The sequence below is a fragment of the Diabrotica virgifera genome, chromosome 7 (genome assembly GCF_917563875.1).
Source record: "Diabrotica virgifera virgifera chromosome 7, PGI_DIABVI_V3a".
NCBI lineage: Eukaryota > Metazoa > Arthropoda > Insecta > Coleoptera > Chrysomelidae > Diabrotica > Diabrotica virgifera.
The window spans coordinates 149,414,328-149,430,653 of NC_065449.1; the positions used below are offsets into that span (position 1 = coordinate 149,414,328).

General features: G+C 32.0%; 1 protein-coding gene across 3 annotated transcripts in view; it reads left to right on the forward strand.

Moving 5' to 3' along the window:
- Nucleotides 1-1,424: 1,424 nt before the first annotated feature.
- Nucleotides 1,425-16,326, forward strand: part of LOC114342914 (tRNA modification GTPase GTPBP3, mitochondrial) — a 64,618-nt gene continuing 49,716 nt past the window's right edge. Inside the window, exons 1-2 of one of the 3 annotated variants that reach the window (XM_050656429.1) lie at nt 1,609-1,734; nt 2,009-2,504. Coding sequence is in view for 1 of the 3 variants with exons in the window: in XM_028293717.2 (XP_028149518.2) it covers nt 1,644-1,734 (91 nt within the window). In the remaining 2 variants the exon portion in view is untranslated. Of the gene's footprint in view, nt 1,735-2,008; nt 2,505-16,326 lie in introns of all 3 variants that reach the window. The other 2 variants (XM_028293717.2, XM_028293719.2) reach the window with 2 other exon arrangements.

Genomic DNA, 16,326 nt, shown 5'->3' on the forward strand with positions numbered 1-16,326 from the left:
CGGTTAGAAAAGCAGAGCATAGTGCTTGTGTGCCTGTTAGATTAGATAAGAGACGCTATGGGTAAGCTCTTCATTTTAAGGAACAGTAGTAATTTAGGTTAAATTAAAATTGCTTATTGGTCAGAGTTATGACCAGATTGTAATTCTAATGAACAATTCAATACAATGAATCATAATCGTAGTGATGATTATGTAAAAAATATATGACAAGATTTTGTGCAATAAAAATGTTTATATTTATCAAGGATGTATTATTTGGTATGGCTACATATACAGTCGGAAAAATGAAAGAATACCCATGAATGAACATATAAAACACGCGGTATTTTCCTGTCACCGTGTCACAAAGAAAATTGTCCAGTGCAAGTAACAATAATTATTACATGTACTTGTACTAACCAGTTTTTTGTGTGACACGGTGACAGGAAAATACAGCGTGTTTTATATGTTCGTTCATGGGTATTCTTTCATTTTTTCTACTGTACTTCTGGTATATCGTCGGTGATGTGACAATACCTCCTATCTGCTTTTTCATGAATTTTGCTGGAGATGAAAAACTTGTTTGGGCCACCTCGTGTTTTCATATATTTTTTGATTTGTTTTGTAGTAAATTCAACTATCTATTTACTACAAAACAAGTCAAAACTTACGTATGAAAACAGGAGGTGACCGTAAAAAATGTTTTTCGTCTCCTGCAAAACTCATGAAAAAACATATAGGAGGTATTGTCACATCACTGACGATATATTTCAGAGAATGTCTAAAAAATATACTTTGAATGTCCTAAGAACATTCATGGAATGTTTCAACAAGACATTCAGTCTAAACAATATACTGTGAATGTTCAAAGAACATTCGTAGACATTCATGGAATGTTCCAACAAGACATTCAAGGAATGTTTAAAATGCTGACACAGCACTTTCCTGGGACTTTCCAGGGACGTTCGTGTGCTTTTGGGGACATTCCAGGAATGTTTTCAATGTCTTGTGTGTACCTTCTAGGAACATTTCTGGAATGTTTTGTGTTATTAGGGCAGATAAATGTTTCTTCTTTACCGGAACACTAGAAGAAGCCCCATTATTACTATACCACGGACGCCACATAATGATAGAAAACGTAATGAATAAAATGAGTAATACTACTTAACACTTCCCGTGATACATCAAGACTAACAAATTTTATCAAGAAATCGTATTTTAATACTGGTTGGTTTGCAGTTCCATAAACTTAATATATAAATACCTGAAAACCACACACCCTGTATATGCGTTAATTGTCAATTCCTTGCACATCCGTGGATGATCCTGGGAACTACTTAATGGAACATGGAACGCCATTGGATGGAACCACAGTCTATCCAAGTTTTGGTGTATTATGTGTTCTGTGCATATGTGACATGGAACTAGGGAAATGTTGTTAACTGTTCGAAAAGTGAGGTTGGGTTAAGTTCTCTGTTTATTTTTGAATATTTGTTTTTCAAATAATTTTCAAGATTCCAAGGAATATAATATTTTTAAAACATGAAAAAAACCAAATAATTCAAAAACAGAATATAAATAGCATTGGAAGGAACATCAGAAGAATCTGTGTTAGATGTACATAATAATATTTGGAATGCTTGATTTTACCACAAAATATTAATATGTTATTTAAATTTTGTAAAAGTATCCTTTCTTGCACAAAGAGAAATATTTATTCATTAAGATCCGACACAATTTTTGCATTATCCTCTGGTAAGCATAATTTTTACAATAACACATCAATTATTTATTATAAATTATTCATAATACATTAAACTCAAAAAATCCCTTGGTGATAAAACCATTCTTTCTTATTAGTCTCTTGACTAGAAAACTGGGAAATAATAAATAACATCCGACAAGAATTGGAAAGACCTTAGAATCACAAAGAAGGCTGAGAAAAAGAAAAAATAAACTGCTTTACTTTTTTATAATACACTCACCAGGGTAATTAACCACCCACCTTGATTTTTTTTTTAATTTACAGAAATTGTCAGTCTTGGACATTTTATGAAAGATACAGTGAAAACTACCTACCTTTGAGGATAAGAAAACAATAAAATTATCGAAAAAAATATCATTTATCAAGGGATGCTTAGTAAAAATCCAATGTTTAAAAATCTTTGAAGAAAATTCAGAAAAACATAATTCTGAAAATCATAGTCTAATAATTAAAAAAATGTATGAGTATTAATAATATGTGTTGCTGCCTCTAGCACTTAGAATTTCTTGGAGCCAGTTAGGCCATCTATTCATGATATCCTAGATATCAGATTGTGGGATATTGTGCCACTCCTCTACCGCAGCCCTTGAGGTCTCTGAAGGATATAGGGGCTGGTGCTCTTATCCATTTTTGAGGTCCCAGTTTTCAATTAGGTCAAGATCGTGACTACATGCTGGCCATGGTAAAACTTGAATCCCAACCTCATTAAGGCACTAAGGTAAAATTGAAAGAAATACAAGTGTGGCGGTTAATTGTGCTGGTGAGTTTATATTTTTTAGCAACCAGAAAATTAAACATAAAAGTTCTTTGGTAGTAATTAAGCAATTTCAATGACTTCAGGAGCTTTTTTCAGTTTTATAACCTACCATCCAATTATCCTGTTATTTGTATCAGTATTTACAGCATTTTTCTTGTATTGAAGTACTTAGTATATCTAGATAAATTTCTGTAGATCTTTTTTTAAATTTATAAATTTTTTTCATCATATGAAGGTTTTAGAGCCCTCGCAAACTGCAGACTTTTTATCGGTCGATAGTTTGGTCAGGTTGGGCTGTTAGTGCGCATACCGAGCCAACTAAACAGTCGGGTTGGTGAAGGGAGCGCAGACTAGCAACAACTGTCTATCAACTATTCTCGAATGATTATTACTAAAGTTCGTATTTGACTGTTGAAGTGAGTAGCATTGTTGACTTTTTTGTGAACAGATTAACGGATTCCCCTAATTTTTTTATTATTTTAGATTTTTCTTTAGTATTTACACAGTTGTGCAAAGGTTTACTCAAACTTCTTTTTTGTACTTATACTGGGTGGAAGAAAAGAAATGTTTTTCTTATGTTAAGTTTGAGGCACCCTGTGGGGAGGACAAGATACAAATATGAGTATACATCAGAATCGTATTGTAGTCCTATGTTTGGTGAACATTTGGTTTTTTGAATGTCCCTGATATCTTAAGAAAAAAAGTAAATATACGGTTTTTGAAGTTTAACATCTGTTTTAACCGAAACAAAAGTTTGAGACACCTTACATCGATATTATGTTGTAGTCTAATATTTTATTTTTTTAATATCTCTGATATCTTTAATAACAAAGAAACTAGACGGTTTTACTCTTTAATATGTGTTTTAACTGACAACATGCTACATGAGGAGGCCATATCGTATTATACCACTAAGATGAAATTATTTCCTACATATAGTGCGAAAGGAAAAGAGTGTTTAAAGAAAAAATCGGTGTACTGTACCTCTCGATATTTAAAGAGACTCCACGTAGACACCAAATCCGTACTTATGCTCAAGGAAATTTCACTTCAAAACATCATAGAGCTTCCATTAAATAATCTCGTCTCTCTTATACTGCGCTGTGCATACTGCTTACCTGGTCGACAAATAACTCTTATATGTGTAGATAAGAACTATTTACCTTATGTGCCTTTCTGTTTTTAACATTTTGTTATACTGAATTTGCTCTACTAATATTCACTTTGACACATTCGGAATAGAAAACATACAACACAAAAATTCCTACCTCACACTATTAACTGCTAAAATCAACTTAATCTTTCATTAAAAAAAGAAGTATTATTAGAAATAGTGGGAATGTCTACTAATCTCATAACATTTTGTGGAGTTTATTTCTACAAAATATTTTTATTATGTACAATAAATAATTTTGTCATTTGTTATCAATACATTATAATGGTGTAAATAAATAATTATTGATTGGCGTAAGGTTTATGTTATTTTTATGTCTCTGTTTACTATTAATAATATTGGCCATGAGCAGGTGCGTTGGTTGTGTAGTAATTTCCAGCCACTTCTGACAACTGAACTTCCCAAAAAAGAAATTACTAACGTCAGTGTCAAAGTGAATCTCGATAGAGCGAATTCAGTATAACTGTTATTTTTTATTGTTAATTTAGTTTTGTTTCAGTTAAAACACATGTCAGTATTAGAACTAGAAATATGCTTTAGTGTCATGAAAAATTGTACAATTTTATCGACAATGCTTATGAAAAGTCACGAAAACAAAACAATAACAATACAATTATTTACTAAAATTACGTAAATTGTCAATAAAACACAAAAAAAATAATAATAATGAAGTAAACAGAAACAATCAATTGCAAAATTTAAAAATTTTAATAAATTGCAAATTACATAGTCTACCTTAGTAACTAATAAGTTTAAAAGTTAGGCTGCTGCATATGACACCCAAATATAGATAAAAAATATACTACTCGTACAAAGGGTACTTACAGTAATTTCTTAGTTATTGATTAAGAAATTCTTCTACTGAATAATATGGTCTATGTTAAAGGCTAAAACTATCTATCTTCTTTATTTCTAAAGATATCCAGGGACATTCAAAAAACAAAATGTTCACAAAATATAAGACTACAATACGATTCCGATGTATACTAACATTTGTCCCTCATCCTCCCTACAGTGTGTCACAAACTTAACATAAGAAAAAAATTTCTGTTCCTTCACCTGGTATAAGTACAAACAATATATTTTAGTAAACCTTTGCACAGCTATGTAAATACTAAAGAAAAATCTAAAATAATAAAAAAAATTATCGGAATCTTTTAATTTGTTCACGAAAAAATCAAAATGTGCATAATTTTCTATATCCTGAACTTTTGACGAACCCCCTCTGTGGCTCAGTGGTAAGAGCGCCTAACCTTTGGATCGAAAGTTCCGAATGGTAGTGAGTTCGAATCTCACCAGGCTCAGGAATTTTTTCATTTATTATAAATTAATAAATGAAAATAGTTTCTGTCCTTGTGGGATCGGTACTCACCGGAGGGACCACAGACGTTCGGATACAATTAGCGTCTCTTTGCAAAGACAATGACGTCGACTTTGCAAAGTAACAAGACACTTACTCAACACACACACTACACATTACACCTGAGTTAGTGATAAGTTATACAGTTACGTGGCTAAAGGTTCTAGTTAACCAAGGCCAGAATCAGAAAAAAAAAACTTTTGACGAGCAGTTTACTTGATTTCCCAAAAAAGATTTTCGCCTTTTATAGGATGATCTTAGTCAGCTTCAATGAACTAGTCATGCTAATTGGACCATGCAGGTTTCTACAATGAACGATTGTGAATTAGACGATGCCATTTTTTCGAAAAATATTCAAAAACTATTCGCTCGGCACAAGTATTGGACACCAAAACTAGGAGAGAATTGAACTATCGACCGATAAACAATCGTCGTGTGTGCGCAACTCCTAGTTAGCCAATACTGATTAAACCGTCGGCCGACAGTTGGCCGACTTTTTAGTTTGAATGCATTCGGGAAGCCCATCAAACTTTTTTGTCGGTCGAGACTGAATCGGTGTAATGTGCGCATCTGCATACCTCTCTACTGATTAAGAAGCCGACCAAACTATCGGACGATAAAAAGTCTGCAGTCTGCGGGGGCTCTTAGTCTTACAGCCCCAGTACATATTTGGCCAGGGCTGCTTTATCCATTAGGCTGATTGCAATAAGTTATTAATAATTAAAAAGCGGACGCGAACTCTAGGCAGGAAACATGTAGGTTTTCATCCTATAGGTCAACAATAACTAAAAAAGTTGTCAGCTACCTGGCGGGAGCCGACAAATGCATGAGTTCAAAAACTAAAAAAGCAACATTTTCTATATCTAGGGATCTACTCAATGGATTTTGATCTTTCTTCTTTTAATTTGTATGTACTTTTGTGTAAATAACAAATATGCAATTTGTCTACACATTTATTAATTAATAAACAGTCTAATTTTTTAAACAATTTTTGAAAAAATAATTTTTTCTCATAAATCCATTTTTTGTAATCATACTATCATTGTTAATAGAAAAAGTTAAGGTATACTTTAATAAATAAATTATGTTCAATAAATAATTATTTAATAAAAATAATTTATTTATTAAAATATTCTTTTTCTGTGATCAATAATGATATGATTAAAAAAATTGATTTTTTGATCTTTTTGAACTTTTGATTAAAAAATAAAATAGCAATTCTGCTTACCGCATTTGAAAGTTCATGTCAAATTATACCGGTTTTGATTACCGGTTATTGTTAAACAAAGCTATAAACACATAGTGTTTAAATAATGTTTTCAATGCATCTCTCATTTAAAATCGAACGAGTTGGCGCGCCTACAAAAAGGAAATTTCTATGTATCATGCGATTAACTCATGCATTGGGCACAGGTCAAAACGCTCAAACATACTTATAATAGTAATATGTATCTAACACTATGCTTGATGTAAAATAAAGAATATTTTAACTCATTTCTAAATATTATTTGAAGCACCTAACATTATTATTTAAACAAAAAATTTTGCTTGCATTTGTTTTTCGCAAAAATGGTACATGTTTGATGGACTAGGACTAGAGAATTGCCTAGGGCGTCATTTGACCTAAACGAGGTCCTGTATTTGGCCAACTAGTTGGGTCAACATGTACCGGGGTCCCAATAAGAATGGCTCTCGGCCATATCTCAGGAACCGTTTATACAGCAGCACGCCAAATAGAATTCTATTTTAGTGACGTCACATTGCCTAGCAACAGTCGATTCTCCCATTATGAAATTCTATTTTGTGACGTCAGCAAAATAGAATTCTATTTGGCGTGCTCTGGGCCCAGCTTTGAGAAAAAAAATTATAACAAAACTTGCCTCGGGAAAAGCCTGGAATAATGAAAGGGCACTGAAAATCCAATTATCGTATTCTTCATAAAATTCTGTGCATATTTTATTTCACAAGTTTAAGTCTAGCTTTACAAATAAGAGCTGGGGGTGAGTGGGACCCATGTTATGAAAAAATGGCTGTAAGCCCGGTTCTGCTAAATCGAATTTTGCAAACTTGGTCTTGTCAAAAACAACTCTTTTTCGTCAATTTAAAATTTCGGACTAAACGAAGTTCAGGAAAAGTAGTGTGCTATGGAAAAACAAAGAAATATTTTCCGGATTTCAACGCATATAATTAATAAAAACAACAATAAGACAGACAACGCTATAAAATATAATAAAGAAATAAAAATAACTACTTAGTGACGACCTAAAAGTTCAAATTGTTGCCCATCATTTTCGAGTCTTTCAAGAGTAGATTGAATAGTAGTCTTAATTTCTGCTCTTTCTGCTAAAATGCTTTGAATGGCGTTTCGTATTTTCTGAACCATCTATTCTCGAGTAGTGGTCCTAGCTGCAAAATAAAGGTCTTTAATCCGTCCCCATAAATTAAAGTTTAAAACAGTTAAACCTGGTGATGGTCAGATAATTGAACACTTTGTTATCGATAATGCTATTACTGGTGAACGCTATCTAAATTTTTTAAGGAATGGTGCCTCTTGTTCTGGAAGATGTACCGCCAGCAGTAAGTCCATGTTGTTTCAGCACGATGGTTGTCCCGCGCGTTTCTCCAGAGTAGTTAGAATTTTTTTAGATGAGGCATTCGCTGATAGATGGATAGGACGTGGAAGCCTATTTTTTGGCCAGACCAGATTTAACTGTTTTAGACTTCTATTTATAGCAACGGATTAAATACCTTGTTTTGTAGCTAGGCCTGCTACTCGCAAAAAGATGATCTAGAGAATATGAAACGCCATTCAAAGCATTTCGAGAGCAGAAATTTAAATTGCTGTTCAATTTTCTCTTGAAAGAGCAAATACTTGCATCAAAAATGATGGGCAATAATTTGAACATATAGGGCGTCACTAAGTAGTTGTTTTTATTTCTTTGTTATATTTTATAGTGTTGTTTGTCTTATTGTTGTTTTAGTTAATCATATACGTTGACATCTGGAAAATGTTTCTTTGTTTTTTCCATAGCACACTACTTTTTCTTAACTTCGTTTACCGTTGACAGTAAGTTATGCCCAAAATTTACACGTTTCTTAAGATATCTCGAGATAGAAAAAAGAAATATACATGCGGTTTTCGCTATTCTGTTGCTAATTTGGTCTAATTTTGTAATACAGGATTTAAAATGCATACTTGTATTTAATATTTTCCAAAGAAAACTAGATTTCTGAACAAAAATTAAGTAACGCCTCCTAGCTGGCATACTACTTATTAGGCTGTTTCGAAATTATAATTCTTACATTGACGAAAAAGAGCTGTTTCCAACAAGACCAAGTTTGCAAAATTCGATTAAGTAGAACCGGACTTACAGCCATTTTTTCATAACAAGGTTCCCACTCACCCCACCTCTTATTTGCAAAGGTAGACATAAACTTGTGAAATAAAATATGCGCAGAATTTTATGAAGAATACGATAATCGGATTTTCAGTGCGCTCTAATTAGGCAAATTTTGTAAAATTTTGATTTTTAATTTTTGATATTCAATTACGCCCTCTAGCAGTGCACCTACAACTGTTACACCCTGTGTAATATTCTAGCGTATATAAAACATTGAAATAATGCAACTGTAGCCTTAGGCTTTCTAAACATTCTGCTTTTTGATTCATTCGCTTATGTTGGACAATAAAAAAGTTAGGTACTTTAACAACTAGCAACGTTCTTCATCAATACAGGGTGTTTCTAAATAAGTGCGACAAACTTCAATGGGTAATTCTGCATGACAAAATAATGATCGTTTGCTTTATAAACATATGTCTGCAAATGCTTCGTTTCCGAGATACGGAATGTTGAATTTTTTCTTACCAACTGACGATTTATTTATTGCTCTAAAACCGGTTGAGATATGCAATTGAAATTTAGTAGGTTTTAAGAGGTAGTTATTGCGCATTTTTTGGCATACAATTAATAATTTCATTTTCACCATTGGCGTGCATATGGGTCATATTACCCGGTCATATTACCGGTATGCACGCCAATTCTTACTTGTGTGCCAAAAAATGCGCAATAACTACCCCTTAACCCCTTAAAAACTAGCAAATTTCATTTGCATATCTTAACCGGTTTTAGAGCAATAAATAAATCGTCAGTTTGTAAGAAAAAATTCAGCATCCCGTATCACGGAAACGAAGCATTTCCGGACATATGTGTATAAAGCAGACGGTAATTATTTTTTCATGCAGAATTACCCCTTACAGTTTGTCGCACTTATTTAGAAACACCCTGTATTGATAAAGAACGTTGCTAGTTGTTAAAGTACCTAAATTTGTTATTATCCAATATAAGGGAATGAATCAAAAAGCAAAATGTTAAGAAACCCTAAGGCTACAGTTAAGTTTTAATTTCAATATTTTTTATTATACGCTACAATATTCCAGAGAATGTTCCAAACTTTGAGGAAAAAACACACTATCATTGTTACACCCGGTATACAATGACACTTCTCTGTTTGGCAACAATATTATTACATCGATAGTCTTGAAGAATAAAGCTATAGTCGGTTCGCTAAACTCAGACACAACTGGCTGGTGATTTTAGTAGGTATTTTTTTTGTTTTTGCTACTTTTGCTAACATTTGCAAAATTACTAACTATTTAGTAGTTATTACCAGAGAACGGCAGTTCTAGCCAGTGGCGCACATCAACACTCCCCTACACGCGACACTATATATACACGAAATTTTCGCTTTTCTAAATCTGACCTAATTGAAAATTGGGCCAACTCTCATCTTAATGTTCAGGAAAAGAATCACCCATTCATATGTCAACCATCCATTTTGGTCCAAGGGTGTGGATTTTACGGCCCTTCCTATTTAGGGTCTGTTTTTCGTTCTCGTCCCCAAAACTCCCAAAAACTTCGAAAATTTAACTCCGACCTGTGCGGCTTCTGATAGTACTGATCATTACCTTTCTAACGCATGTCTAATTTTGAAAATCGGTTATACCATTCAAAAGTTACCGAGATCAGAAATACGACTCAATTTTTATTTAAAAAAGGGAAAATGTTTGTCGATATATATGTATGTACATATGTATGTATGTGGAAAAGTTAAACTGATCTGAATTTTTTTTCTGTGTTTGAAGAGAGGGTCAGGGCCGATTCAGAACCGATGTAGTTTGTGACTTTTGACTACCCATAGTTTGCCCCAATAAGGCTTGGTAGATACAAAATGGCATATTTTTGGGCGTATATATTTTGAGTTCAAGGAGAGACAGGAAAACAACAAATACACCAAATCAATAGCGTTGAGTTAAGCTTTCAAATGGTGTCTCAGCGGTTAGGATCAGACATACACACGGCTCATTATAGCCGAAAAACTGAAAAACCAAACTTTAAAAATTTTGGTTTTTTGACAATTACTCAAAGTTTCAACCTAAGAATTACGCCAATAACAGCGTTTGTAGGAGGACTCTAGACGCATCTAACGATGTATACCTTATATCTGGGAAAATTTGAATTTTTAAGTTATAGGCTTCATAAGTATGATCAAATCTATTTCTTATGGGAAAAACGGTTTTTTCAACAGGAGACAGGAGAACCGCAAATACACCAAATCAATAGTATTAAGTTAAACTTTCAAATGGTGTTTAAGCCGCCAGCATCAGACATACATACGGCTCAGTATAGTCAAAAAACTGAAAAACTAAACTTTGAAAATTTTGGTTTTTCGAAAGTTACTCAAAATTTCAACCTACGAATTGCTCCAATAACTGAGCGTTTGTAGAAGGACTCTAGGCGAATCTAACGGTGTATACTTCATATCCGGGAAAATTCGAATTTTTAAGTTATAGGCTTCATAAGTATGATCAAATCTATTTCTTATGGGAAAAACGGTTTTTCAAGCTCAATAATTCCTGTAATAGCTTCAGTTATCATACTTGACCTTAGATTCATCAGATACTACTTGTCAATACGTTTCACACTCATGTTTAGTGATCAAAATCGGTTAGGCCGTTTAGAAGTTATTAAGCTACAAAAGTATAATCGAATTAACGATTATTCTCTAAGGGCCGATTGTTCAATTGGAAATTATCTTCAGATTAAAAATAATCTTTAATTAAACTTAATATTGCATTGTTCAATGCGAGTTTATCACTTAACCATCTGTTAACCAGAGATTATCTTAATCGCCCGAAAACGAAGGATTAACGGTGGTAACTAGAGATTTGTAACCTTACTTTCTGGTTTTAAATGAATTGTCAAGAAAATTCCAGATTAGAACAATCATAGTTATTGCACTATAATATATTGTGTTGTTATTGCTACTTTGCAGTCATAGATAAGATTTTCACTAATAATCCATATCCATTTCATATCTATAATAATTATGGCTATTGCTAATAATGGTGTCTTTGATTTTGGTGATGGAAATATCACAGAGGACGAAGATTTCTTGGCTGTTGTTAATATAATTTTTCCTCTACGAAAAAATCCTGTTTTTCGGGTAAGAAAAAAACCATTTTCATAAATGGTCAGATAACGAGTTTTTGAATAGATTCCGTTTACCAAAGGAAACAGTTTTTATGCTTGTTGATCGCATAAGACACAGGATAGCTCATCCTACCAATAGGTAAGCTTTTTATAATATATGTAGTTAATTAAAATATATATATATATATATATATATATATATATATATATATATATATATATATATATATATATATATATATATATTAAACCACTTTTAGGAATCACGCAGTTATGCCAGAGACAATGGTTTTGCTTACTATGCGATTTTATGCATCAGGAAGCATGATAATTACCGTAGCAGACTTTTGTGGTATCGACAAATCTACAGCTTGTAGAATAATCCATAGAGTGTCAGACGCAATTGCTAATTTGTATAAAATATTTATAAAAATGCCTAGTACTGAAGAGGAAGTTAATTCGAAGATCTTTGAATTTTATCAGTTAAGTCGATTTCCACAATGTACGTATAGGAGCTCTTGACTGTACACACATTAAGATTCAGTCACCAGGCGGAAATGATGCAGAGATATTTCGAAACCGTAAAGGGTTCTTTTCTTTTAATGTCCAGGTTCTCTGTGATGTACATTTGAAGATACAGGATATTGTGTGTCGTTGGCCAGGATCTAGTCATGACTCCACAATATTTAATAACAGCAGACTTAAATATAATTTTGAAGCTGGCCTGTACAGAAACTCGTTAATCGTTGGAGACAGCGGATACCCAATTAGAAAATATTTAATAACCCCTTTAACTCAACCAAGAACTCCGGCAGAACATTTATTTAACGAATCACAAATAAGGACACGAAATCCCATAGAAAGATTTTTTGGCATATGGAAGAGACGATTTCCTATCTTGGCTTTAGGGTTACGTGTAAAAAGAAATAGAATAGAAGCAATTATTATTGCCACAGCAATTCTTCATAACATTGCAAAAGAAACTAATGTTCCTGAGCCACAAGTACCAGATGACTTAAGAGAAATAATTGAAGAAGATTTGGCAGCAAATTTAAATGCAAATAATAATGTACATTTTGAACAAAATGACAGACTTTTGAACAATAACACAAATAGGTTATCAATAATACACAATCATTTTGCAAGGTTGTTGGAATAAAATTGCATTTCAAATTAAACTCATTTTTTATTATTAATTTGTTTCATTTTCCTAGTGATGTTTTCATATATAATAACAGCTGTTGTATTGGTTTAGATGCTTTAATAAATATTTGCAACCTTTTATTGTACTTTTTAATATATTACATTTAAAAAATGAACATTAAATATCCTAAATTAACATTTACTATTTAAACATTTTTTTCTTGACCGCTAAGTAGTCTTTCCTTTTTAATTTCCCATTCTTCCCTTTGAATCGCCATATATAAATCATGCTTTTCTTGCATATGCTGCAGTTTTAGTTGCTGCTCTTCAAGAAAACTTTTTTTCTGCAGTTCCACTAAATCGGCTTTGGCTAAAGCCCAGGTTGAAATTTTTTTTTGAATATTTTTATCATCATTTTTTAATTTCAACTCTAAGGACTTTGGCGTTTTGAGCTTTGCAGCATTATATTTTGACCAATTTGAACTGGTGGTGGGAGTTTCTGGCATTAAAGTACTCTTCATTGACTCATTCGTGCTATTGTCACAACTTCCTTCTGAGTTTACTGTGGGTTCAGCTTCTAAAAAAAAAATTATATACATATAATATTGCCCAAAATTCAAAATATATTGTACAGTAACTACTTTGAAGCTGAGTTTTTTCAGTGAGATCAATCAAAAAATTTGTTTATGTAATATTATTTGTATTACTTACCACCAATGTTGTTCTGAAGCTATTTTCTTGTGGCATTTTTATAATCAAGTATATTCAAATGGGAAATAAGCCACAATTTTACCTAAAAATGATTTTATTAACGTTTCGACGCCCAAGTCGGGTGTCGTTGTCAAAATACAAAATAATACTAAATAAATAAAATGTTGTTGCTTAGTAAAAAATTCTTCTAATAATTTATTTAATCTGACTCATTTATATCGGCAATTCAGACACGTATTATACATTTTAAAGTAGACGACTTTAAAATGATATTGCCAATATTGATGAGTTGCGTTCCTGGGACGACTTTACTAAAAGATAGTTCATTCGATTACATGAAATCAATTCCAACTCAAGAATATCCGCCACAAAAAATCATAGCATGTGATCTGTCTTTAAAAAGACAACTAAATGTATCGGTGGCACTGAAATTCTCGCGTTAGAGATTCCATAGTAAATCACGAGGGAAAACCAGGAAAAACCTCGTGATACTATCCCGACATCGTAAGAATTTGGGTTTACATTTAGTTTACTCTCAAAACTAATACCAAATTCTGACTTGATATTTTAAATTTTAAATAATACTAAAATACTAAATATGTACTAACTCGATATGTTACTGATTTACTAATTGTGGTATTTTCTTTCTATTGACTTCCTCCTTTAATATGGGTAACCACATCCTACTGCATTCTACCGAGGAATTTGCGACACAATTGGTTTCATTTAGCATAATTAGAGCCGCTTCTTTGATTTTTCTCTTTTTACTATCTGCTTCTTTTAGGACTATACTTGAATCTCTCCACTGAACTCTATGTTCATTATTCCATGCGTGTTGACATATTTGAGATCTATCAAATTCTCTATTTTTTTATATAAGACTGATGTTCATTTACTCTAACGTCTAATGGTCTTGATGTTTCACCTATATAAAATTGTTCGCATTCACAAGGTATTTTATAAATACAATTCTTTGTTCTTTCTTGTTCACTGTTAGGTTTAGTTTTAGATAGAATAGATCTCAATGTGTTTGTTGTTTTGAATGTTGTTGATATGTTGAATTTATTTCCTATTGTTTTAAGTTTCTCGGATAGTCCTTTTACATATGGTATTGATATTTTCCTCGTATTATTTCTTGTGAATGTTGTAGGATCCCGTTCTAAGTTGTTCTGTTCCATTCGATCCAATCTTGACAATTCCTTATTTATAAACGATATGGGATAATCATTTTTTAATAAAACAGATGTTAACAATTGTTTTTCTTCTAAAAATGAATTTTCGTTAGAACAAGTAATTTTGGCTCTATCATATAAGGATTTAATGATTCCCTTTTTAACGTTGATGTTATGATTTGATTTGTAATTGAGATATCTGTTGGTGTGTGTTGGTTTTCTATACACTTGAGTCTCATATCCAGTATCCTTCTTTGAGACCAAAACATCTAGGAAAGGTAGGGTGTTATTGTATTCCTTTTCCATTGTAAACTTTATTGTCTCTTCTTGATCGTTTATAATATTCAGGAACGTATCCAACAATTCCGATCTATGAGGCCATATGGAAAACACATCATCTACATATCTCCACCATACTGTGGGTTTTAAATTTTGTTTAGAAATGATATTAGTTTCGAAATCCTCCATAAATATATTAGCCAATAATGGAGATAAAGAAGAGCCCATTGCGAGACCAAAATTTTGTTTATAGAATTCATTATTTAGTTGAAAATAGGTATTATTAGTACATAATGTCAATAACTCCATTATAGCTGATACATTTAGTCTTGTCCTAGTTGTTAATGTATTATCATTTTCTAATTTCGTTTTGATTATGTTTAAAGTTTTATCTAATGGCACATTTGTAAATAAACTGTTTATGTCAAAACTTACTAAAATATTATTTGGAATAAATTCAATATTTGATAATTTGTTTAAAAAATGTTGTGTATTTTTTATAAATGTGTCATTATTATTTGCAAATGGTTTTATAATATTTAATAAAAATTTTGATAGTTCACTACAAGGAGAATTGATGGTACTACAAATAGGTCTAAGTGGAATATTTGCTTTGTGAATTTTCGGTACTCCATAAAAATGTGGTGTCTTACTGTAATGAGGTGTCATTAATTTTCTTTGATAGTACGTTAGGTCATTTTTAAATTTGAATAAAGTTTTATAGATTTTGTTTTCCAGTGTCTTCGTTGGATTCTTGGTTAATTTGGTATAAGGTCCATTTGTAATTAGATCTGTAATTTTGTCCTCATATTGTACTTTATCCATTATTACAGTTGCATTTCCTTTATCCGCTGGTAGGATTGTTATGGAGTCATCATTTTTTAAAGTTTTTAAAGCTTTTATTTCCTCTTTGTTGATGTTCTGTTCAATTTTATTAGATTTTTCCAATTCAAGTTTGCATAGTACCCTATATTGTTCTTTTTCATGAGTTGGTAAACACTGGGATATTTTTTCCACTGCGCTAATTATGTCTAATTTTGGAATAGATGGATGAGTGACAGCATAGTTTAAACCTTTTGACAATACCAAATTTTCCGTTGCATTTAAATGTCTATTTGATAGATTGACAACTGTCGCTAATATGTCATTATTTCTATTTAGGTTATCAAAAGTATGTATACTATTTTGTTCTAAAAGAATATTAAATTTATTTAAATGTATATTTCTTTGTTTCTGATATGAATTTTGATAAATTATGTGTAAACTAAAAATAATTCGATCAAAATCAGAATTTGATATCATTCCGTAAAGCAAATCTTCAATACTTACGATGTCTTGTTCAATAAAATATAAATTTGATCTATGAAATTGTAACCTTTCCCGGATCATTGACACACTGGCTCTATGTAAAATATTTTGGAGTCTTCTGCTTGAGTATGCTGGCCGTAACCTCAAGCCTTTTGGTATTAAATTGTTGTCTCTACATCGTCTTAAA